At 50.0% G+C, this 22046-nt stretch overlaps 1 protein-coding gene across 4 annotated transcripts in view; it reads right to left on the bottom strand.

Annotated features, from left to right (window-relative positions):
• Window positions 1–22046, bottom strand: part of MYH11 (myosin heavy chain 11) — a 122181-nt gene that overhangs the window by 75880 nt on the left and 24255 nt on the right. For all 4 annotated transcript variants that reach the window (XM_027043175.2, XM_053213668.1, XM_027043178.2 and 1 more), the window contains one exon: window positions 19301–19457. In XM_027043175.2, the coding sequence (XP_026898976.2) occupies window positions 19301–19457 (157 nt within the window). The remainder of the gene's footprint in view (window positions 1–19300; window positions 19458–22046) is intronic.

The raw sequence follows: 22046 nt of genomic DNA on the forward strand, positions 1-22046 counted from the left end.
CCAGCCACGTGAAGGAGTGAGGGCTATTCCCAGGCCAGGAAAAAGCTATGCTCAAGTCTAGGTGGGAGAAGGAACCCAGGCATGAAAGGGTCTCTGCATTGGAAGGGTCCACTTCCCAAGAATTGGATCCTAAATCTGTAAACCTGTCCTACCACCACTGTCATGGTCGGTCTAAGAACCATCTCATGCGGCCCACATTGTCTATCTCCCTATACTGGAAACAAGTTTTACTGTGGAAGTGGGGGCTTGTATGTTTTGTTTAACATTTTATCTCCAGTACCTGGATGGATGGATGGATGGATGGATGCATGCATACATGCATGGATGCATGGATGGACGGATGGATGGATGGATGGATGGACGGATACATGCATGCATTCATGGACAGATTAATTGGTAGATACGTGGATGGATGGATGGATGCATGCATGCATGCATGGATGCATGGATAGATGGACAGATGCATGTATGTATGTATGTATATATGGATGGATGGATGAATGGATGGATGGATGGATGGATGGATGGACGGACGGGTGGGCGGATGGATGGATGGACGGATGGATGGATGGATGGATGGATGGATGGGCACATGGATGGATGGATGGATGGATGGACACATGGATGGATGGATGGATGGATGGATGGATGGACACATGGATGGATGGACACATGGATGGATGGATGGATGGACAGATGGATGGATGGATGGATGGATGGATGGATGGATGGATGGTTGGATGGATGAATGGATGGATACATGGATGGACAGATTAATTGGTAGATACATGGATGGATGGATGGGTGGGTGGGTGGATGGATGGACACATGGATGGACAGATAGATGGACGGATGGATGGATGGACAGACGGATGGATGGAACTGGAGAATGCCATTCCTGTGTATCACTGGGGAACAGAGAGGACAGTAATGACCCTATCTAGAGGGGCCATTTATGTCACAGAAAGATGTGGCCCACCGCAGGGCAAGATGAATGGGATGAATGAGCAAGCTCCATGGATCCTATGCCACCTCCAGTCAGTCTTCCTTTTCTTCTCTCAGATTACAGACGGACATCTTGGTGGCCTGGTCGAGCCAAACCCTCACAGCAAAAGGCAGAAGTACCAAAAGACTATTTATTTTGTCTTTCTTGCTCTCACGTTTTCCACCTTGAGGTGGTAGCATGGGCCTCAGCTGCCTCTCCCTTGCAGGGAGAAGGGCCCCAGGAACCCGAAGGACAGAGAGACAGAGCGCTCCCCTTCCGCATCGGAGCTCCCTCACCACACAGTCCCCTCTTCCAGTATAGCTGTACTGACTGCTACCCACACCCCCATCTTCTTCTCCAATTCCTGGCTGCCCCATACCTTTCCAGAAACACCCACACCTGTGTCTAAAGACAGACACCCAAGTTGGTTACTCCAACAACATCAGTAGTAGCAAAGGCCAGAAGCAAACTATTTAACTGGCCCATCCACTGAAGAACAGTTCGTTAAATAACTGTTAGTATTTAAATTCTGGCACGGCCATATTATGGCACATTAGGCAGCCAGGAAAAAGAGCCAGGGAGGCGTTTTTCAGACTGACACAGAACACTCTCTATACCAAGATATATTAAGCTAAAAATCAAACAGCTAGGAAACACAGCACTATGACTTTTGTGTTTTCAAAAGAGGAATATACATACACATGCAGGCACACACATGCCCACACACACATACATGTATATGCATCAGATATATTGCAAAGACACACTCTAGATGTGGCCAACAGTGGCTGTCCCCGAGGGGAGGGTCTGAGGGACTGAGAATCAGAACAGGAGGGACCCTTACTGTCACTCTGTCTGCTTCTAACCTGGTCATGTTGGTGACAGGAGCAGGCATAACCATTCCCTCATTCCACCAAAAAATGGTCAGTGAAAAAATACTCTTTACTGCTCTCGAGGAAACCATTTTAACCCCAAAACTTAGGACACAAGAGAGGAACAGCGGTCACCCACGACGCCCCCCAGCGGCTCCCCCCTCCAGAGTGCTCACTGCACCTGTGTGGAGCTCCTTCGGGACAGCGACCCATCCAATTCCCATGGCAGCCCCGGAGGTGGGCACTGACATCACCCCCATTGTACAGATGAGGAAAACAGAACGCAGAAGTGGGGTGACTGGCCAAGGTCACCGTGGCCTCCCAAAAGAGAGGTCTGCTCCGAAACTCAGAAGGTGACCTTATTTATAGAGAGAGTCTCACAAGCGGAATTAAAGGATCTCCAGATAAGATGACTCCGGACCTGGGGTGCAGCCTAACCTAATAACGGGTGTTTTTATTTCTAAGAGAAAGGAGGATGAGATTAGAGACACAGGGGGAAGGAGGAGGCAGAGGCATAAAGAAGGAGGCAGAGCCCGGAGTGACGTGTCTGCAAGCCCAGGACTGCAGGCCACCACGAGGAGCCACGAGACAGGCATGGCCCAGATTCTCCCCCAGAGTCTCCAGAAAGAGGCAATCCCACCAACGCCTTGACTTCAGGCCAGCAGAGGCGTGGGAGAACCAATCCCATGGTTTTTGGCCACGACATTTGCAGCTGCTTGTATAGCCGCCCTAGAGAACGGTCACAGTCGCATCCAGATGGCCAACAGGTATATGGAAAGATGCTCAACATCACTCATCATCCGGGAAATACCAATCGAAACCACAATGAAATACCACCTCACACCTGTCAGAAGGGCTGACATTGACAACTCAGGCAACAACAGATGTTGGCGAGGATGCGGAGATGTTGGTGGGAATGCAAGCTGGTACAGCCCCTCTGGAAAACGGTGTGGAGGTTCCTCAACATATTAAAAACAGAACTACCCTACGACCCAGCAATTGCATTCTTACGTATTTACCCAAGGGATACAGGAGTGCTGATTCATAGGGACGCGAGGGTATTATGCTGCGTGAAATTAGTCAGAGAAAGACAAATATCCTAAGACTTCACTCCTATGTGGAATTTGAGAAACATAACAGACGAACATAGGAGAAGGAAAGGAAAAATAAGATAAAAACAGAGAGGGAGGCAAACCATAAGAGACTCCTCAATACAGAGAACAAACTGAGGGTTGCTAGAAGGGGGTCGGGGGATGGGCACTGAGGAGGGTACTTTTCGGCAAGAGCGCTGGGTGCTGTCTGGAAGTCATGAATCACTGGGTCCTGCTCCTGAAGCCAAGGCTACACTGCATGTTAACTAACTTGAATACAAATTAAAAAGAAAGAAAGAAAATGAAAATGAACACAGTTTCACAGCTAGCAGGTGGCAGGCTGGGACTCAAACCCACGGTCTGTGGGACTCCAAACCCTTTGCTTTTTTGCCACGGCACCGTTCTTTTCTTTCTTCGGAGAACCCACACTTGTGGACTGGTGGCACTTTGTCCGGGGAAAGAACAGAAAAAAAACCTTTAGCCTCTCCAGGGCACTGTGGAGAGAGACCGAAGTCAGGGTCACCCCTCCTTATATCTGGGAGATCGGCAGAGGGAGGTGCCCGGCATTGACACAACCACGGGCTCCTTGTTCTGCAATCAGGGAATACGGATGTCTGTGCCTCCACCTTCCCCCCAGGAGGAGAATCTGCCCGGGAACAGAGCAAAGTAAAAACCCATTAAACACAGACCGAGGAAGCAGGCATGGAGGAGAGGAACCAAGAAGCCTGTGATCAGAGCCAGGCAGGGAGAGACCGCCCTGGGGCTGGCCCGCACAACCTCCACTATTTTCAGGAATGATTCTGCGACAGACAGAGGGGCTATCTCGATGCATCTGCTTCAGGGGAAAAGACAGACTTTCCTGGCAGCCCTGGGAGATTTATAGGGTCAGATGCCCGTCCTGGGGCCTTTCCCCCGCAAGGTCCCCAGGAGAGAGGCAGCAGATCCTAGGGGAAGGCTTAGAAGCTTCCAGGGAGGCTCCACGCTGGGGGCTGCCGGGGACCTCTGGCCGGAGACATTCCCATCGGAAACACACGGCCTCCAAGCGTGGGAAGCTGATAGAGCGACGGCTACGGGCACCAAGAGGGCTTGAAACGGGCACCGCGTACCGACCCGCGACTTCCTGGCTCGTCCCGCCTCCTTCCTGAGCCTGGGCTTGTATCTGACACAACAGAGCAGAGCCCTCTGAACGCGGGGAGCAGGGTCCCCTCCGAGCTCTGCACTTCCTGCTTCTTCTGCTCACGCCTCCCTCTTCCTGCCTGATCCGTTCTCTTTCTTCTTTTTGCCATTGAGGTGAAATTCACATAACACACAATTAACCGAATGAAGCGAATGATTCGGGGGCATGTGGTCCATTCACAGCATTGCGCACATCTAGTTCCAAAACTAGCCCCAAATAAAGCCCCTACCCATTCAGGAGGCACCCTTCACGCCATACCTCCCACACCTGCTGGCAGTCACTTCACGTAAATACAACGGTACAGTATGGAGCCTCCTGTGTCTGGCTTCTTTCATTTAGCACGATGTTTGCGAAGTTCACCCCTGTTGTGATATGTATCAGAATCCCATTCCCTCTTAGGACTGAATAACATTCCGCTGTACGAGTAGAGCACATTTTGCGTATCCATTCATCCATTGATGGGCATGTGGGTTGTTTCTACCTTTGAGCTGTTGTAAATAGTACTGCTCTGAACATCCAAACACAAATTTTCACTCGAGTGCTCGTTTTCAATTCTTTGGGGTACACACCCTTGAAAGTCGCCTCTTCTATGATTTTCTCTGACACTATACCTCCCTGCACTTCAGTTGGAGGCCTTTCAACTGCATGCCCCGTCTGGGGCTGCCAGGGGCAGTGGATCAAGTTGTACACTGCATAACTCTAAGGGGAACGGTTCACACTGGTCATTATAGATTTGTATATTTATTAAAACAATGTGGCAGCAGATGAAGGAAAAGTGCCTTGAGAAAGGGGTGCCTTTTTCTATTTCTATAAGGGCACCACATGGCCTAGTGGTGGCCCTGGCTGTGACAGTCCAAAAGTTCCCTCCGCTGTAGCATTTAATTTCACTGTGATCATTGTTTCAACCTCAATACTTCTTAGCAGGGAAGGGTACAGATTATCTGGAATAGTAATGGGCCATGTAACAGGCAGAATTTTTCTCTTCCGCCTTAGTAAAACTTATGCTACTTTATATTATTTATAATAGCCAAAGTAGAGACAATAAAGACCTCTGTCGACTGCTAAATGGATACCCAAAATGCGGTGCATCCATACAATGGAGTATCGCTCAGCCATAAAGAAGAAATAAAGCCCTGACACTGGACACAACGTGGATAAAGCCTGAAGGAAGCCATGACGCTCAGGGCAAGAAGCCAGGCACACAGGACCACATAGTGTCTCATTCATTCCACAGATAGGTATTTCCAGAACAGGCAAATCTAGAGACACAGAAAGTGGACGAGGCATCCCGTGGAACTGGAGGCACGACTGGGAAGTGACTACCCATGGGCACACAATTTCTTCTTGGGGTGAGAGAAATATAAAATTAGATGGTGCTGTGGGGCACCTGGGCAGCTCAGTTGGTTAAGTGTCCAACTCTTGATTTCAGCTCAGGTCAAGATCTTGCGGTTCATGGGACGGAGCCCCGAGTTGGGCTCCACGCTGACAGCTTGGAGCCTGCTTGGGACTCTCTCCCTCCCTCTCCCTCTCTCTCTGCCCCTCCCCTGCTCATGTTCACATGAGTCTATACACACATGCTCTGTCTCTCTCTCTCTCAATATAAATAAACGTTTTAAAAATAAATAAAGCATACCACAATAAACCTTTTTAAAAACACTATGTTAATTTTACACCATCTCTGAATTAAGAGATCGGACTCCTTCAACAGAGCTATTCATTTTTCGGAGGTTTCAAAACTGCTTTTCATGCTTCTCCTACTAGCCTATGAGCTGCTGGAGGTCAAGGGCTGGCCCTGATTCCGGGTGCCGGGAACAACGCCGGACACATAGGAGGTACTCAAGAAATGCTAACTGATTGGCATCTCGCTCTCTCTAAGGCAGTTGAAACCGAAGCAATGGGAAACACTTATGTCTGTGTTCACATAACCCCTTGGCAAACAAGCCCTGACCCCCGACTGTGTGCCAGCCACCGGAAACCTCAAGTTCACTAAGACCTACTCAGTGTGCTTTTGAGAGACTGATGATCCAGTGTGGGAGTCAGATGGGTAGAGCAATGACTTCAGGAAGTGAGGAAATGCTGGGGGCACCTGGGTGGCTCAGTCGGTTAAGCGTCTGACTTTGGTTCAGCTCATGATCTCACGGTTCACGAGTTCAGACCCCGCGTCGGGCTCTGGGCTGACGGCTCGGAGCCTGGAGCCTGCTTCGGATTCTGTGTCTCCCTGTCTCTCTGCCCCTCCCCTGCTCACACTCTGTTTCTCTCTCTCAAAAAATGAATACACATTTAAAACATTAAAAAGTAAATAAATACATAAAGCGAGCAGATCCTACGACAGGTATTTGCCCAAAATACTGTGTAAGACAACTAGCTTGGCAGCTGCCTGAGAGCCAACCAGTCTTCTCAGCTGAAGCGATTCTGCGCTAACTGGAGAAAGACGTGTAGCATTTCCCCAGGCGGAGACACCAAAAAAGCAGAGCATCTCAAGCACGGGGCCTGGGCCACAGTAGGTCAGAGATGGAAAGGACACCGTCCGGGAGCAGAGATCTGCCGGGCCGGGGCTGGCATGCCAAGGTCGCTCAGCCCAGAGACCCGGCGTTCCCCTCACCTCACACGCACCCCTGCACACCCCTCCCTCCCCCACACTCGGGGTCCGGCCTTGGGCGTGCAAGTCTGCGAGTCAGATTTCCGAGCAGATGACGGGCTCCAGCGGTCCCTCCCCTGAAGCTGGCCTGAAGATTCTCAGGGGACGCCCAGCCCCCCACAGACCAGCTATTTCGGCCCGATCCCAAACACAAGCTCGTGGTTTATGGCTGGGAAGCCAGAGGCCTGCAGGCTGACCATAAAAGGAGAAAACAGACCCAGGCTCACTGCTTCTTTTCCTTCCCATGCCAGGCTGCTGTGGGACCCAGCGAGAGGGCAGCGGCCAAGCCCGTGTCCCTGTAGGGTCACCACCACCCACCCCGCCACCCCTCACCGCAGCCAGTCAAGAAGGGAGGACACAGGCCCCACCGTGTGCAGAAGAGAGTAGCCCCCCTAGTGCCACGTGTGAAGGCGGTTGTCGGAGGATTCCAGACCCACGGTGAATGTCAGTGCTGGGCCTCAACTGCGGGTCCTGGCATGACAGCTAATGCTTATTACACCTGCTGCGAACAGGCACCGTGTTCCCCGTGCACTTGTGAACCCTTGCAACAACTGGGGTGGGCACAGTGATTAGCCTCACGGGGCAAGAGAGGAAACTGGGGCACAAAGGAGTGGGTGCATCGGCAGAACAGGGATTTGAACCCAGCTCAGGAGCTGATGCCCGAACCCACCACCCTGGAGGTCAGGGCCCTTCTCTTTCTCTGGTCTTGGTCTGCCACCTTCTCCCCCAGCAGAGTGGGCAGCAAGAGATTCTGAGTGGGAAGAGACATACTCTGAGGGTTCATGCAGGACCCAGCAGGAATTTTCCAGACCTACCCAAAGCTCTGGCATCTTTTTGCTTGTTTACTTATTTTGACAGAGAGGAAGCAAGCAGGGGGGAGCAGAGAAAAGGGGAGAGAGGGAGGGAATCCCAAGGAGACTCCTCACTGCCAGTGCAGAGCCTGACGTGGGGCTTGAACCCACCCACTGTGAGATCACGACCAGAGCCGGAATCAAGAGTCACATGCTTAACTGACTGAGCCACCCAGGCGCCCCAGGTCTGGCGTCTTTTCTTTTTTAATTTTTTAAGAAAATTTTTCATCTTGGGGCGCCTGGGTGGCTCAGTCGGTTGAGCGACCGACTTCAGCTCAGGTCATGATCTCGCGGTCCGTGGGTTCGAGCCCCGCATCGGGCTCTGTGCTGACAGCTCGGAGCCTGGAGCCTGTTTCGGATTCTGTGTCTCCCTCTCTCTGACCCTCCCCTGTTCATGCTCTGTCTCTCTCTGTCTCAAAAATAAACGTTAAAAAAAAATTTTTTTTTAAAAAGAAAATTTTTTATCTTTATTTATTTTGAGAGAGAGACAGAGGGTGAGCAGGAGAAGGACAGAGAGAGAGAGGGAGACACAGAATCCGAAGCAGGCTCTGGCATCTTTAACAGCAGACGTGGCCAGTTGGCGGGTGGGACGCGGCAAGACCGATATTTTCACGGTCAGCACAGAGCCCAGCACAAGGCTCCATCCCACAAACCACGAGATCACGACCGGAGCTGAGATCGAGAGTCGGAGGCTTAACCGACTGAGCCACCCAGGCGTCCCCCTGGAAGTCCCTTACATAGCACGTGTGTTTGTGCAATGATTTGATGAATACCTGCGTCTCCCTCCCCTTGTCTGTCCCCACGGAGTAGACTGTGCCCCCCCCCCTCACCAGCCCGCCCCCCCACAGTGGGGCCTCAGTTAGCACTGTTGAATCAAAGGCGACCAGGGATTTCCTCTGGGGTTGGGAGGACAGAGAGGGAGGAGGAGGCCGGAGCGTGCGTTTCTCTTCAGCGATTATCAGCCAGAGCTCCCCAAGTCCCTTGAGCATGCCTGCTCCTTCAACTCAGTATTTACTGCTTGTTAAAAAATAAACAAACTCTCCCTAGCTCTCTCCCCTCCGTGTAAGACACCACAGGGCGGTCCCTAAAAGGCTCATCAGACGATCCTCTATGCTTCCGCATTTCCTGGCAAAAAACGTGAACTGCCCATGACAACTCAGCACCGACCTTGCTTGGTCACGGCGTGTCAGTGAGGACCGAGTCAGGCAGATGGAGCCACCCCCCCACCGCCCTGCCAGGCCAGACACAGAGCCGCGACAAAATCTCCAAGAGGCCGAAGACCACGCATCTGGTCCCCTCTCTGGGGGTGCGCCGTAGGAACACGGTCTCTGGAGCAAAACGACTTGACATGACTTCCTGGTCCCGCCTCTTGGGCAAGACACTGTTCTTTTGAGGAGAAGAGGGATAAAAATCCATACCCTTCAAGGATATGGAAACAGTGATATCAGACTGGATGCACAAAGCTGACAATTAAACCACGGCACGTCGGAGAACGCAGCGCTCGCTAGGCTCGTCACCAGGGCCATCATCAACGTCATCCAAAATAGTGAGCCTGCCAAGGCGTCTAGATGGCAGTGATTCTGTCCCAAGAGGACGGGGTATTAGGCCAGGTCCGGCCCTTTCTAATGGGAAGGCCCAAGCTAGTCCCTTAGCCTCCTGGGGCCTCAGTTTCCTGGTCTGTTAAATGGGGGCAACGGCACTCTGGTACCACACCACCGCCGAGGGAAAAATCAATGTTTTGAGGGTGGCAGAGGGTGACATCTCCAGCTGCACAAGGGCTCAAGGGCCAAGTCACCTGGTACGCTGAGTCTCCTTTTTGTCTAACGGGGAGGCTGTTCTGCGGGAGGGTGCTGCCCTGCGTGGTGCTGGAGAGGGCCGAGCCATGCAGGCTTTACAGAGCAGTGAGCCGGGGCATGGGCGGGGGATGGAGGGGACATGGGTGCCCTTCCTCTCTCTGCCAAGTTCGCAGAGCAGCCCTTGGGGGGGGGGGGTTGGTGACCCTGAGCTGCCCCCCACCCCCCCAGGGCCCGCCAACCACGGACAGAGTGATGCGACCGAGTGTGGGAACTTGCAAAGCAAGAGAGCCTAAAGGTTAGGTCACCCCACCTCCCAGATGGCTCTCCAGCTTAAAGAGGGTTTGAGCTGACAGAGGCCAGCTGGCTGTTGTTTCTTTTCTAATCCCCTGAGAATGGCCGCTTGGTGCTAATTACAGGAGGACAAAACGCATCCAGACGCGATGTTGCACGGGGTAACACATCCTGAGGGCTGTACTCAGCACATCAGAATGAAATCCTATGCGCCCTCCACACTCTTCCCCCCTACCCCCACCTGCAAACCACTGCAGGGGAGGCGGGAGACCCAAAGTGCTATGTCAAGGGTGGTGTTTTCCCCACATGTATCATGTTAATTTGCCCCAGTCAACAAACTGTCCTAGGCAGCCCGGGCTTCAACACCCTGACCTGTAATAAGATAGACCGTCTAGGAGCAAACAACCTTCCATGGGGGTACAGTCAGGGGCTCAGTGCAGCAGCTGGAGCCCCCCACTGACCAGGCGAGCCTTCAGCTTGGGCGTCAGATAAACCCAAGTTCAAATCCAGCTCTGACATGTTTGGGACTTTTGGCAAGTTCTTCTCCTCTCTGAGCCTCAGTTTCCCCAGCTATAAAAGGAGGCTAATAATGACACCCGCTTGGGGCACCTGGGTGGCTCAGTCGGTTAAGCGTCTGACTTCAGCTCAGGTCATGATCTCACGATTTGTGGGTTCGAGACCTGCGTCAGGCTCTGTGCTGACAGCTCGGAGCCTGGAGCTTGCTTCAGATTCTGTGTCTCCCTCTCTCTGCCCCTCCTCCGCTCATTCATTCCCCCTCTCTCTCTCAAAAATAAATAAACATTAAAAAAAATTTAATATTAGCACCCGCTTCCCATGTTGGATTATCTGACAACTCACATAACCACAGGCCCACGTGCACATGCACACACAGGAAGGAATGAAGGGAAAAATAATGAACAATTTTGGAAGGGTATAGTATTTGCTGTTTCATGAAAACCAGCAAGGAAAATGTTATGGTGAAACATAAAAACTTTGTTGGCCTTCCTGGCTTTACAATTTAGTATTGCTTGTATTCTAGATTACATATGTGGGCACTATAATAGTTTCAAGGCTTGATTTTATTTTTTTTTTAATGTTTATCTACTTTGAGAGAGACAGTGCAAGCAAGGGAGGGACAGAGAGGGAGGGAGACAGAGGATCTGAAGCAGGCTCTGGGCTGACAGCAGTGAGCCTGATGTGGGGCTCGAACTCACGAACTGGGAGATCACCACCTGAGCTGAGGTTGGACGCTCAACCAACTGAGCCACCCAGGCACCCCAAGGTTTCATTTTAAAGATGTTAATCTGATCCTGTCCGCCTTGTAGGTTTGGGGTAAGGATTGATAGAGAATATCCCCAGAAAGCATAGGGCAAGCACACAATAAAAATCCACTATTCTCCTTATCACCACTTTGGAAAAGAAGGTTTGAGAGAGTTTCCATTGAAGGAGAGTGGGTTGAACACATGCATTTAGGCTCCTTCCTCTTCAAACCTGAGTGAAATGACAGTAAAGGGATTTTTCAAACACACGTGGAACAGGTGAAATGAACTGGAGAAGAGAGAGTAAATAGCAACAAAATCTGGGAAGGCAGAAAACAGGATGAGTGATGGCAATCCCAGGGAAGAAGTGTGAGCTGACAATGGAGAAGACTGGAAGAAATGTGATTTCATCCCAGAATCCCCTGTGCGTCCTCCCTCTCCCCCTCCACTGGCCAAACCTCAGTAACCAGCTGCACCAGGGGGTCTCTGGAAGAATGGGTGAAGGAGCACTTATAAACATGAGGATGAGCTCAAAGTTGGCTTGAGAAGCTGCTGGAAAAGCCAGATACCTTCCACACTCCCTGCAGCCAAATGGCTGCCATTCCCACAGCCCACAGAAAGGGGCAGATTTTATTCTCTGGAGAGCATTAAACAGAGAGTCTCTGGCCTGGGGTGCACCAGGGACCATATGGAAAGGAAAACATGCAAGTTTCATTCCACAGTTTGAAGCCCTTAGCCTCTTAACTAGAGTTTCAAAATACTGGTACACAGGGGCGCCTGGGCAGCTCAGTGGGTTAAGCGTCTGACTCTTGATTTTGGCTCAAGTCATGATTTCACGGTTCATAGGATTGAGCCCCATGTTGAGCTCTTCTGTTGGCACAGAGCCCGCTTGGGATTCTCTCTCTCCCCCTACTGCCCCTCCCCCTCTCACTTGCTCGCACCCGTGCGCTCTCTCTCTCTCTCTCTCTCTCTCTCTCTCTCACACACACACACACACACACACACAAGCAACCAAAACGATTGTGGACAGATCTTGACCCTCCAGGCAGAAGACAACACAAATCTTCCCTGAAAAATCTGATCAGCCCAAGGAAAGATGGAAAGAGCAGCTAAAAGTGCCCCAGGGAATAGCCAAGCTCATCCCCAGCAAGCTATTCGTGCAAGTTCAGAGCACCCATCACTGCTGTGGTGCCCATGCACTGATGCATCCCTGATGCACGGATAGCCAAGAATCAGCAAACTTCTGAAGAAAGCTATTAATATGTCAGACAGAAATGGAAATAAGTCAATAGGAAAAGAACCATCCTGGAGGTAACAGACTCAACATGGAGACGAATCCTCCAAGGAAAAGGACATCACATCACATGGGGAAAAAATGCTATAAGAAAGATTCAGGAAACAAAATAGAGTTCTTAGAAATTAAACACACACACACACACACAAACACACACAAAGAAATTAAAATTTAATGGAAGGTTTGTAAGACAAAGTTGAGGAAAGTGTCCAGAAAAGGATAAGAAGATGAAAAAGGGATAGTGCCAGAGTTCAATTCTGGACATGAGAAAACTTTCTAGAGAAGCAGAACAGCGAATACAGAGAAGAAAGAAATCATCAAGGAAGTAATTCACGAAAATGTCCCAGAACTTAAGGCCATGAGTTTACAGATTAAGAGGGTCCATGAAGTCTCCAGCACAATGGGTGAAAACAGATCCATGACAAATCCCCTCATCATGAACAGGGGGATAAAGAAGGGTCTAAAAGCCTCCAGAGAAGGAGGGGAATAAATTGGTCACACATAAACGATTCAGAATCCAAGTGGCTTTTATCTTCTCAAAAATGACACAAGCTAGAAGACTGTGAAGCGATGCCTTCAAAATTCTGAAAGAAAACTATTCGTTGCTTGAAATTTTAAACCCAGCTAAACTAGCCGTCACATATTAGAGAAGTATCAAGTCTTCAGATGAGATATGCAGGATCTCAATCTGCCTCATACACATCCTTTCTTGAGAAGGTACTAAAAAAGGTGCTCCATTTAAACAGCACAGCAAATCAAGGAAGAAGGCATGAAACCAGGGCCAAGGAATCCACCAAGAGAGCAGTGAAGTGAATTCCAAGCATGGTTAGGAAGGTCTCGGATGTCAGCTACCAGTCATGGAGGGTAGCCAGGGCAGCTCAGAAGGCTCCAGTTGCAACCACCTTCAAGGAGAAGCTGTAAGTAGGGTCCCCAACACATATCTAGACATAGTGAAGGGGGATTAACACATTTAGAAAGGAGAATCTGGGGAAGAGTTAGTGATTAAGTACATCCATTAATTATCAACAAGTATTAACTGAGCAGCTTCTATATGCTGGGCACCAGTAGGTATGCTGGAGATACAGAAATGAATAGGCAGATAAGGATACAGTCTGGCTCTTAGGCAGTTGATGGGTCCTCAGGAACTTAAGGTATCACTCATGTAACACATTCAAAGATTACATTCTACATTCACCACATGTGTTATCCATCCCAAACCACCTCTTCACACCCCATCTGTTCTACAAAAACCTTGTGGAGGAGGAAGCCACAGTTGCTTGCTTTATGTCTCCAACAAGACAGAAAGCTCGGGGCGCCTGGGTGGCTCAGGCGGTTAAGCGTCCTATTTTGGCTCTGGTCATGATCTCACGGTTTGTGGGTTCAAGCCCCGCGTCCGGGCTCTGTGCTGACAGCTCGGAGCCTGGAGCCTGCTTCTGATTCTGTTTCTCCCTCTCTCTGCTCCTCCCCTGCTCATTCTCTGTCTCTCTCTGTCTCTCAAAAGTAAATAAACATTAAAACAAACCAAAAATAAAAGACAGAAAGCTCCTTGTGGCTCCTGGCCGAATGACCTTACAGACTGGGACAGCAATATTCATCAACGGAGTCACAAACTGGGCCTACACCTTCCTTTGCAAAAACCAAATTTCCCCTTTAGAGAGAAGAAGGTTTTTTTCCCAAAGCTTCCACTTTTTTCCCATGATCTGTTTCATTGGAGTCTACCATTGCCAGTTTTCCAGAAAGGACCAGGTAATGCCAAAATGAATGCCTAAGTAGCAACTGCTGATTAACATTCACACTCAAAACTTTATCTTTTACGGATGGGCGTGCTCACAGTTAATGGATTTCCCTTGGGGGTTAAAATGTGCCAACGCTTCTGAGTCATTTTCCATCTCACTATGTGATTTTGTATCAAAATGTAGAGCCCGCAGGGAATGGAATGTATTGACATGGGGATCCCCGTCATCGAGTATTACCATGCCCCACAGTCGGGAGGTTGTCTGCGGAAGCCAAATGATCCCGACACAGAAATATTCTTCGATGAGTTCACCACTTAGGAAACCAGACCCCACTGAAGCAGCCCTCTCTGGTCCCCATCACTGCCTCTTATCCAACTCAGCAGCTTTATCTTGCCGATGACGGGGTGTCAGCACCCACCATCATCCACACACACACACACAACAAAGCAGCAGCCATGCACAACAGACAATTTCCCTGAAGGTGCAATGTGTCGCGAGGTCAATGAGCTCGGAAAGGAAGTCACGTCCGTTCACAACTAAATTGTGACCACAGAGTCACCGCGAACGACAACATGGTAGTATTTTAAGAACAACGAAACAAAAGAACACTTGGGAAAACTCTAATAAGTCTGCAAAAATTATCCTCTTTAGCTGGTGCTGCAGAGATCAAACACGACGTGAGGAATGCTGTGATATGCTCTCACGTGATTTTGTCCAAAAAGAAAAAAAAAAGGTTAAAAAATATCAACCCTGGGGCGCCTGGGTGGGCTCAGTCCGTTAAGCGTCCGACTTCAGCTCAGGTCATGATCTCACAGTTCATGAGTTCCAACCCTGCATTGGGCTGTCTGCTGTCAGCACAAAGCCCACTTCGGATCCTTTGTCTCCCTCTCTCTCTGCCCCTTCCCTGCTCTCTCTCTCTCTCTCTCAAAAATAAATAAACATTAAAAAAAAATCAGCCCTTAATTTTATACTCAATGTAAGAATTGGCATCTATTTCCAATTATTGCCAAATTCCTATCGTATGCAGATAAAATAAATTTACAATTTGCAATGCCATTGCCCCAGCCCAGTCAAAACGTCTCCCCCCCCCCACCCCTTCCAGTGAAACTTTGGTCCCTGTTGTAAGTGACCTTTTTTTCCCTGGAATCGGTTATTTTCAGACACTCCAAACTCCCTTCATTTCAAGACTTTCAGCTCAGTTACTACACGAAAGGCTGCATACCAAAGGTTAGTGGTGGTGACCTCTGGGTGAGAGAATTATGGGTGCTGGTATATTCTCATTAGCTTAAGTATATGTTTTTATTTTTTCTAGAATGAACATAAAATATTAAAGGTTTTCTTTTTTTAAACTTACACACATGTATTTTAAGAGCATTGTGGCAGTGCTTACCTGTGACTTTCCCTTCCCCTTCGCTAATGGAATTTCATTTCATTCCAGTATTCAGAAAAAAAATGGGCTTGTGGGAGCTCCCTCAGCTCCAGGAAAGAGCCAGGAATAGTCTGAACCAATTATGAAGGTCCCGGTCCTGTTTGCCAACCCTGGGTTTAGAGGTCGGCATGTGACCAAGTTTTAATTAATGAGACGTAAGGGGATGCCTGCTGAGGAATTCCTGGAAAAGATTTTTCTCCCGGGGTAAAAAAAAAAAGAGACATGGAAAAAAGAACCTAGCTTTCCACTTCCTTCATGCGTTCTGCTATCATCACATGAAGACATGATATCTGGAGCTATGGCTGCCATCTTGTAACCATGAGGGAGAAGCCGAGAAAATCCCAGAGAGGTCTGTTTTTGAGCTGCTGGATTAACTAACCCTGAAATCGTCCACCTGTTCTCTTCTTGTTACGTGAGAGAATAAACTCCTATTGTTTAAGCCGCTTTAATTGGTTGCTACGTGGGGGTTTTTTGCAACCCAAAGCACCCCCAAATGCCATGAATACTGCAACTTTGTGATGTTCAACTTCCTTAAAAAGGTATGTGAATCATCACTGTTAACTTTTCCATCAAGGGAGACCACAAAGAAATGTTTTTGTTTGTTTGTTTGTTTGTTTGTTTTTCTAAGCAATGACACGTATCTAACTCCAGGAACATCGCGTCACAACCCGAGATTACATGTCCATGTGGCCATCTTTGCAAGGCTCCCTCTGCTGGTTGTTGAAGGTAATGGCAGCTCCAGGTCTGCAATGGTCCAGCTTGGGTCTACTTGTAGGGTTTGACCTGCTCTGTCAGTAACTTGGGGGCACTTCTACCTGAGACCCTCTAGCTTGAGGGGTGTCTCCAAGGTACACCTGGATCCCTGCCCTCAGGAACTTCCAGAACGGAGTTCTCCATTCCTGACTCGGAACACTCTTGGAGGTAGCTATCCCAGAGGTTGAAAACTCAGACCCAAGGGCCGGGCAGTGAACACAAATGAGTGCCCCCAGTCCTGGGAAACTCATGCCCTCTCTAAACGGATGGTTGACATACGGGAACACAGGCCCAGTGTTGGCAGATGTTCCAATATTTTCACAAGAACCTAAGTCGGTTGTGTCTGACTTCAGCTCAGGTCACGATCTCACGGTTCATGAGTTTGAGCCCTGCGTCGGGCTCTGTGCTGACAGCTCAGAGCCTGCAGCCTGTATCCAGTTCTGTGTCTCCCTCTCTCTCTGCCCCTTCCCTGCTCGTAAGTCTCTCTCTCTCAAAAAACATAAAATAAATAAAATAAACATTAAAAAAAAAGTCGACAACTACTCCAAGTATCCTGAAAACTGTGTGGACCAAACCAAAGTTATCTGAAGGCTGGATACAGCCCATTAGCTGCTGATTCACAACCTCAGGACTATTTGCACCTCATAGTCATGTAGCAATTATATACAGCTTTAGGACTGGCAAAGCCCTTTTCTGCTGCCCTCTCCCAAGCGTAAGGAGACAGGAGAACTCCTGTATCTCAAGACCAGATCCATTTATAAGATGAAAAATCCTCTCACCCCTCCCCAAAGATCAACGGCACTGGAATGGGTGCTGTTCTTTTTACGATGCCCCCAAAACACCCGAGGAGGAAAGCAAGGGCTCGACCCTGCTGAGGCAAAGGGATTTGTTGAAAGAAGACCAAGGTTGTCCAACAGGTAAAGTTCACAACTTGGAGATGCCCCAGTTTCATTTTCTTGCCTTATTACACTGGCTAGGACCTCTAGTACATATGATGTTGAACAAGGGTGGTAAGAGGAGACACCCTTACCTTGTTACTCATCTTAGGGGGCAAGGATTCAACCTGTCACTATCACTATCAAATCTGATGTTATAGATTTTTTGGACATTCCTTGTACCAGGTTGATGAAAGTCCCTCCTTTTCCTAGTTTGCTGAGATACTTTCTCATGAACAGATACTAAGTTTTGTTAAATGCTTTTTTCTGCACCGCTGGATATAATGGTGTGGTTTTTCTTCTTTAGACTGTCATATTGACTGATTTTTGAAGAGTGAACCAGCCTTGCATTCCTGGAGTAAGTCCTCCTGGGTCATGGCCTGGGTTTCCAAGCACTTTGAGAAACTCGTTTGCCTCTGTTGGAAAGTGTAGGTAGTAACACCGACCCTATCCCGTAGATGGTGAAGATTTAAAAAAAAAAGAGAATGTGTGTGTTCATGTTAAAGGACGTCTGTGCCTTGACCCAAAGTGCTATTCAAATAGAGGCTAAGAAGAGGCCCCACAACTGCAAACGTCTGTTTTCCAAGCTTCTGCCATACCCAGCCCTGCATGAAGCACAGTAGATGCAGTCATGACCCATGAAGCACAACAAAGTGATTTTAGATGCCCCTCAGATTACGATTTTAATTTTAATAGTCACAGGGGCGCCTGGGTGGCGTGGTCAGTTAAAAGTCTGACTGTTAATTTCAGCTCAGGTCGTGGGATTGAGCCCCACATCGGGCTCTGTGCTGAGCATGGAGACTGCTTACGATTCTTTCTTTTTCCCTCTGCCCCTCTCCCCCACTCATGCTCTCTCACTCTAAAATTTAAAATAATAATAATAATTTTAATAGTTATATATTCTTTTCAATGTGCATGCAAAAAAAAACGTATATAGTTGCAATGTCTAACATCCGGTTTTATGAACGATGATGAGAATAGTTTATGCTGAGTTATTGAGTTATTTATTTACTTATTTATTTAGTTTTAATTTATGTAGAGAGCACAAGCAGGCGAGGGGCATAGAGAGAGGGAGAGAGGGAGAATCCCGAGAAGGCTCCCCACTGGCAGCGTGGAAACTGACTTGGGCTCAAACTCATAAACTGTGAACTCATGACCTGGGCTGAAATCAAGAGTCAGGCGCTTAACCATCTGAGCCACCCAGGCGCTCCTTCACTTAGTGAGCTTTGGCTAAGTACCAGGCTCTGTTCTAAGCCCTGCATGTTCAATAGTTCACTTAATCTTCACATCAGCCTATGAGATAGGTCACAGTTACTGTCATTGTCTTTTGCAGATGAGGAACCAGAGGCACAGAGAGGTTAAGTAGCTTGCTCAAGGTCACACAGCAACTGAGTGGCAGAGCTGGGATTTAAACACAGGCGCCCCTATTCTAGAATCTGTGCTCTTAACTAAATCTTGTTCAGTTGGAACTAGATTGTGAGAAAGGGAGCTTATGAGAAAAATATGAATATAAGGACATAATTTTTATGAAGTCTAACAAGAGCCAAAACTGAAGGTGACAGAAGTCACAATAACAGTTACCTCGGGGGGGGGGGGTTATAAAGGAGGTAGTGACTAGGTCGAGGCATGAGGGAACTTTCTGGAAATCTTTCACATCTTGGTCTGAGTGGTGGTTATAGGACCTCAGACCTATGCAAAAATCAATTTTAGGCTGGAAACGCCTGCATTAGAATCTCCACAAGCTGCAAGACGGACCCTATCACTCCCTTTTTACAGATGGAGAAACTGAGGCTGGAGAGGAGAAGACCTCTCACACCACCCCCCGGGACTCCAGCCTCGGCTGGCTCCAAGTGCAGGGCAGGCTGGCTCAGCCCCAGGACTGGCAGTCACCCCCTTCCTTCGGAGGTGAGGGCACCATGTGGTCCGCACCCTGACGCAGGGCTGGGGGGCAGCAGAGGGGCTGGGCGCCCCGGCCGCCCATGCCCGTATTTGCCCAAGCTGCCTGCTCTCTCTCGCCCTCCCAGCCGCGCGCCCAGATGTTCAGCTGCCTTCTTTCCCTTTTTCAGTCACAAGGCTCCAGGGGCCCAGCGCCCGCCCGCCCAGCTCCACATTCTTGGCGAGGATGCAGGCGGGCGGGCCCGGAGGGGAGGAGCCCCGTCCCCGTCCCCGTCCCGGTCCCCGTCCTCCGCTCACCTTGCAGCATGCTCCGGTAGGCCGTGTCGGCGATGGCGTAGATGTGGGGTGGCATCTCGTGCCTCTTCTTGCCCTTGTACATGTCCACGATCTTCTCTGAGTAGATGGGCAGCTGCTTGTAGGGGTTGACCACCACGCAGAAGAGGCCGGAGTACGTCTGCGGACAGAGAACCCGAGTTGACTTCCAGAACACGGCCGCCCAGCCCGCAGGTCCGGGAGCAGCGACAGCCATCACCGCCTGCGTTCGAACACTTACCGAGCGCTCTGTGTGCATTTTCTCCCCGCATCCTCACAGCAAAACTGTTGGATGCGTTCGTCTTGCCGTTTTAGAGATGGGGAAACTGAGGCGTAGAGCCCTCACGGGAACCCCTTGGCATCCCTGTCAAGGACAGGGATGGGGGAAGAGGACCAAGGGGCAAGACTGGCTTTCTGGACCACCCGCGTTCTGTTTTATAGCTGCGTGCTTTCCAATCGTCCAGGTTCAGACCTCCCAGAGACTCACGGGCTCGGACCACAGCACCAACTGTTGGGCACCTACTGTATACTGTATACACTGAGCTCTAAGCCCTTCACGGGCATCTCTCTATTTAGCCTCCCATCTACCCTGTGACAGTCACACGGTGATTTCCCTGCCACCCATACGGCAGATGAAGAAACAGGGTTGGGGAGGTTGTCACACACACACAGCCGGCCAAAAATTTGCACCTAGAGACCACGACGCCTCCTCCCCAGATCTCATGCTCTGCACAGTTAACAAGGTACTCCCTCATCTGTAGAAAAAAAAAAAACAAAAACAAAACAAAAACAGGGACAAACACAGCTGTCCTTAAAAAGCATTGGTACTGGGGCACCTGGGTGGCTCAGTGGGTCAAGCATCTGACTCTTGGTTTCGGGTCAGGTCATGATCTCACAGGTTTGTGGGTTCGAGACCCATGGCAGATTCCGCACTGCCCCTCCCTCTCTCTCTCTGCCTCTCTCTCTCTCTCTTCCCCCACCCCTCAAAATAAATAAACTTAAAAAATTTTTATATATATATAAAGATTGGTACTGACACAAGGTACGACATGGGCGGACCCTGAAAATGGTATGCTCACTATGAAAGACACAAAGGTCACATAGCGTATGATTCCATTTGTATGAAATGGCCAGGACAGGCAAATCCATAGAGACAGAAACAGATCCCTGGTTTCCAAGGACTGGGAAGGGCGGGGGGCAGGCCGGGGGGGGGGGGAGGGCGGTGACTGCTCACGGGTATGGGGTTATAAAAACGTTCCGAAACGAGACAGGTGATAACTGCACAACACAGCGAACGTGCTGAAGGCCACTGAACTGTACCCTTGAAAGTGGATCCGGTGGTGAATTGTATGTTATATGGGTTTTACCACAATTAAAACAAAATCGTCGTCCTGCCCTACCAAGGGCACAGGAGCATCTGGAAATGATCAGAACAGGGAAAGGGGGTGGAGGCACGCCGCAAGCCCCACCACGCGCGCACACGGGAGGCACTATCATCGCTATGGCTGTTCCTTACCGGACATCAGATTGCCCCCTGGGCTGAGGTCACAGCTCAGGGCACAGGTTCCGACCCGCCCCACAGGAACTGCTTTTCCCGGACGATACCATCAGGGCCGCCTGGGGCTCCAACAGCCCCCAAGCCTGTCCTCCCTCCAATTCCCCCTAGAAGGGACTCAAGGAAGAGCCAATGGTCCACCTCTGGGCGACCCTCAGGGCAAAGCCAACACCAGAGAGGTTAAGCAACTTGACCAAAGTCACAGAGGAAGACCCTGACAGCACTAAGCCCAGCTTGGCCAACTCCCAGGCCTGAGCGCCACCCGTGAGGCTACCCGACCCCTGCCCATCCTATAGAAAGAGAAACAACACATCGTTCGTTCATTCACTTGCTTGTTCATTCAGTGTGCACGTCCTAGACACCGTGCAAGGCTCTGGGGTTAAAGAAGGCAAAGAACACAAGGTCCTGCCCTCAAAGAGACTTCAGCCCTGGCTACAGCTGATTGGAGGAGGGTCTCTCCAGCGCTCGGTCTGCTAAGGGACAATGGTGTTGAGGTGGACAGTAATCTTCAAAAGGTACAGGGCTGGTGGGGGAAGGAGGGAATAATCGCTCAGGTTCTCACCATTCCCCTAAAAAGGCAGGCATGAGGTCGCACAGGCCTGTCGAAACATCCATCAGCCATTTATTGAGCACCTACTGTGTACAGGTCTGTGCTAGACAGGTCTCCACCATGCTGGAGATAAATAAATCAGAATAGCCCACAGATCAGAGCAGGGACAAGGACACTGAACAATAACATCCAAGGAACCAGGATGGCGCCCAGGGGATTAGGGATGCAAGGAAGTCAGGGCCCTAACCCACCCTGGGGGCGGTCAGAGAAACCTCCAGTTAGGAGGTCTCAAGAGACAAGAAGGGCTTATCCTGCTCAGGAGGTAGCAAAGGCACAGAAGGCAGCAGGGCGAGTGTGGGCGTGCAGCCTGCAAGCAGTGCGGTATTTCTGGAGCACCGAGGAGGGGACAAGCCAGGGTGAGGGGTGAGGCTCCTGCAGAGGCGGGCAGGGGCCAGACCGCACAGAGACGGGTGAGTCCACCATCCGCCCGACTCCCCACTCCCAGATCTGATCTTCCAGGCCCCTCCCACCAGAGCAAGTGCCCTGAGGGCGGGACCACCCTCTTCCTCTGCTTCAGTTCAGGCCTGGGCCTTGGCATACAGTAGGTGGTCACTAAATGCTTGCTC

The sequence above is a fragment of the Acinonyx jubatus genome, chromosome E3, assembly GCF_027475565.1.
Source record: "Acinonyx jubatus isolate Ajub_Pintada_27869175 chromosome E3, VMU_Ajub_asm_v1.0, whole genome shotgun sequence".
In the NCBI taxonomy this organism is placed as follows: Eukaryota; Metazoa; Chordata; class Mammalia; order Carnivora; family Felidae; genus Acinonyx; species Acinonyx jubatus.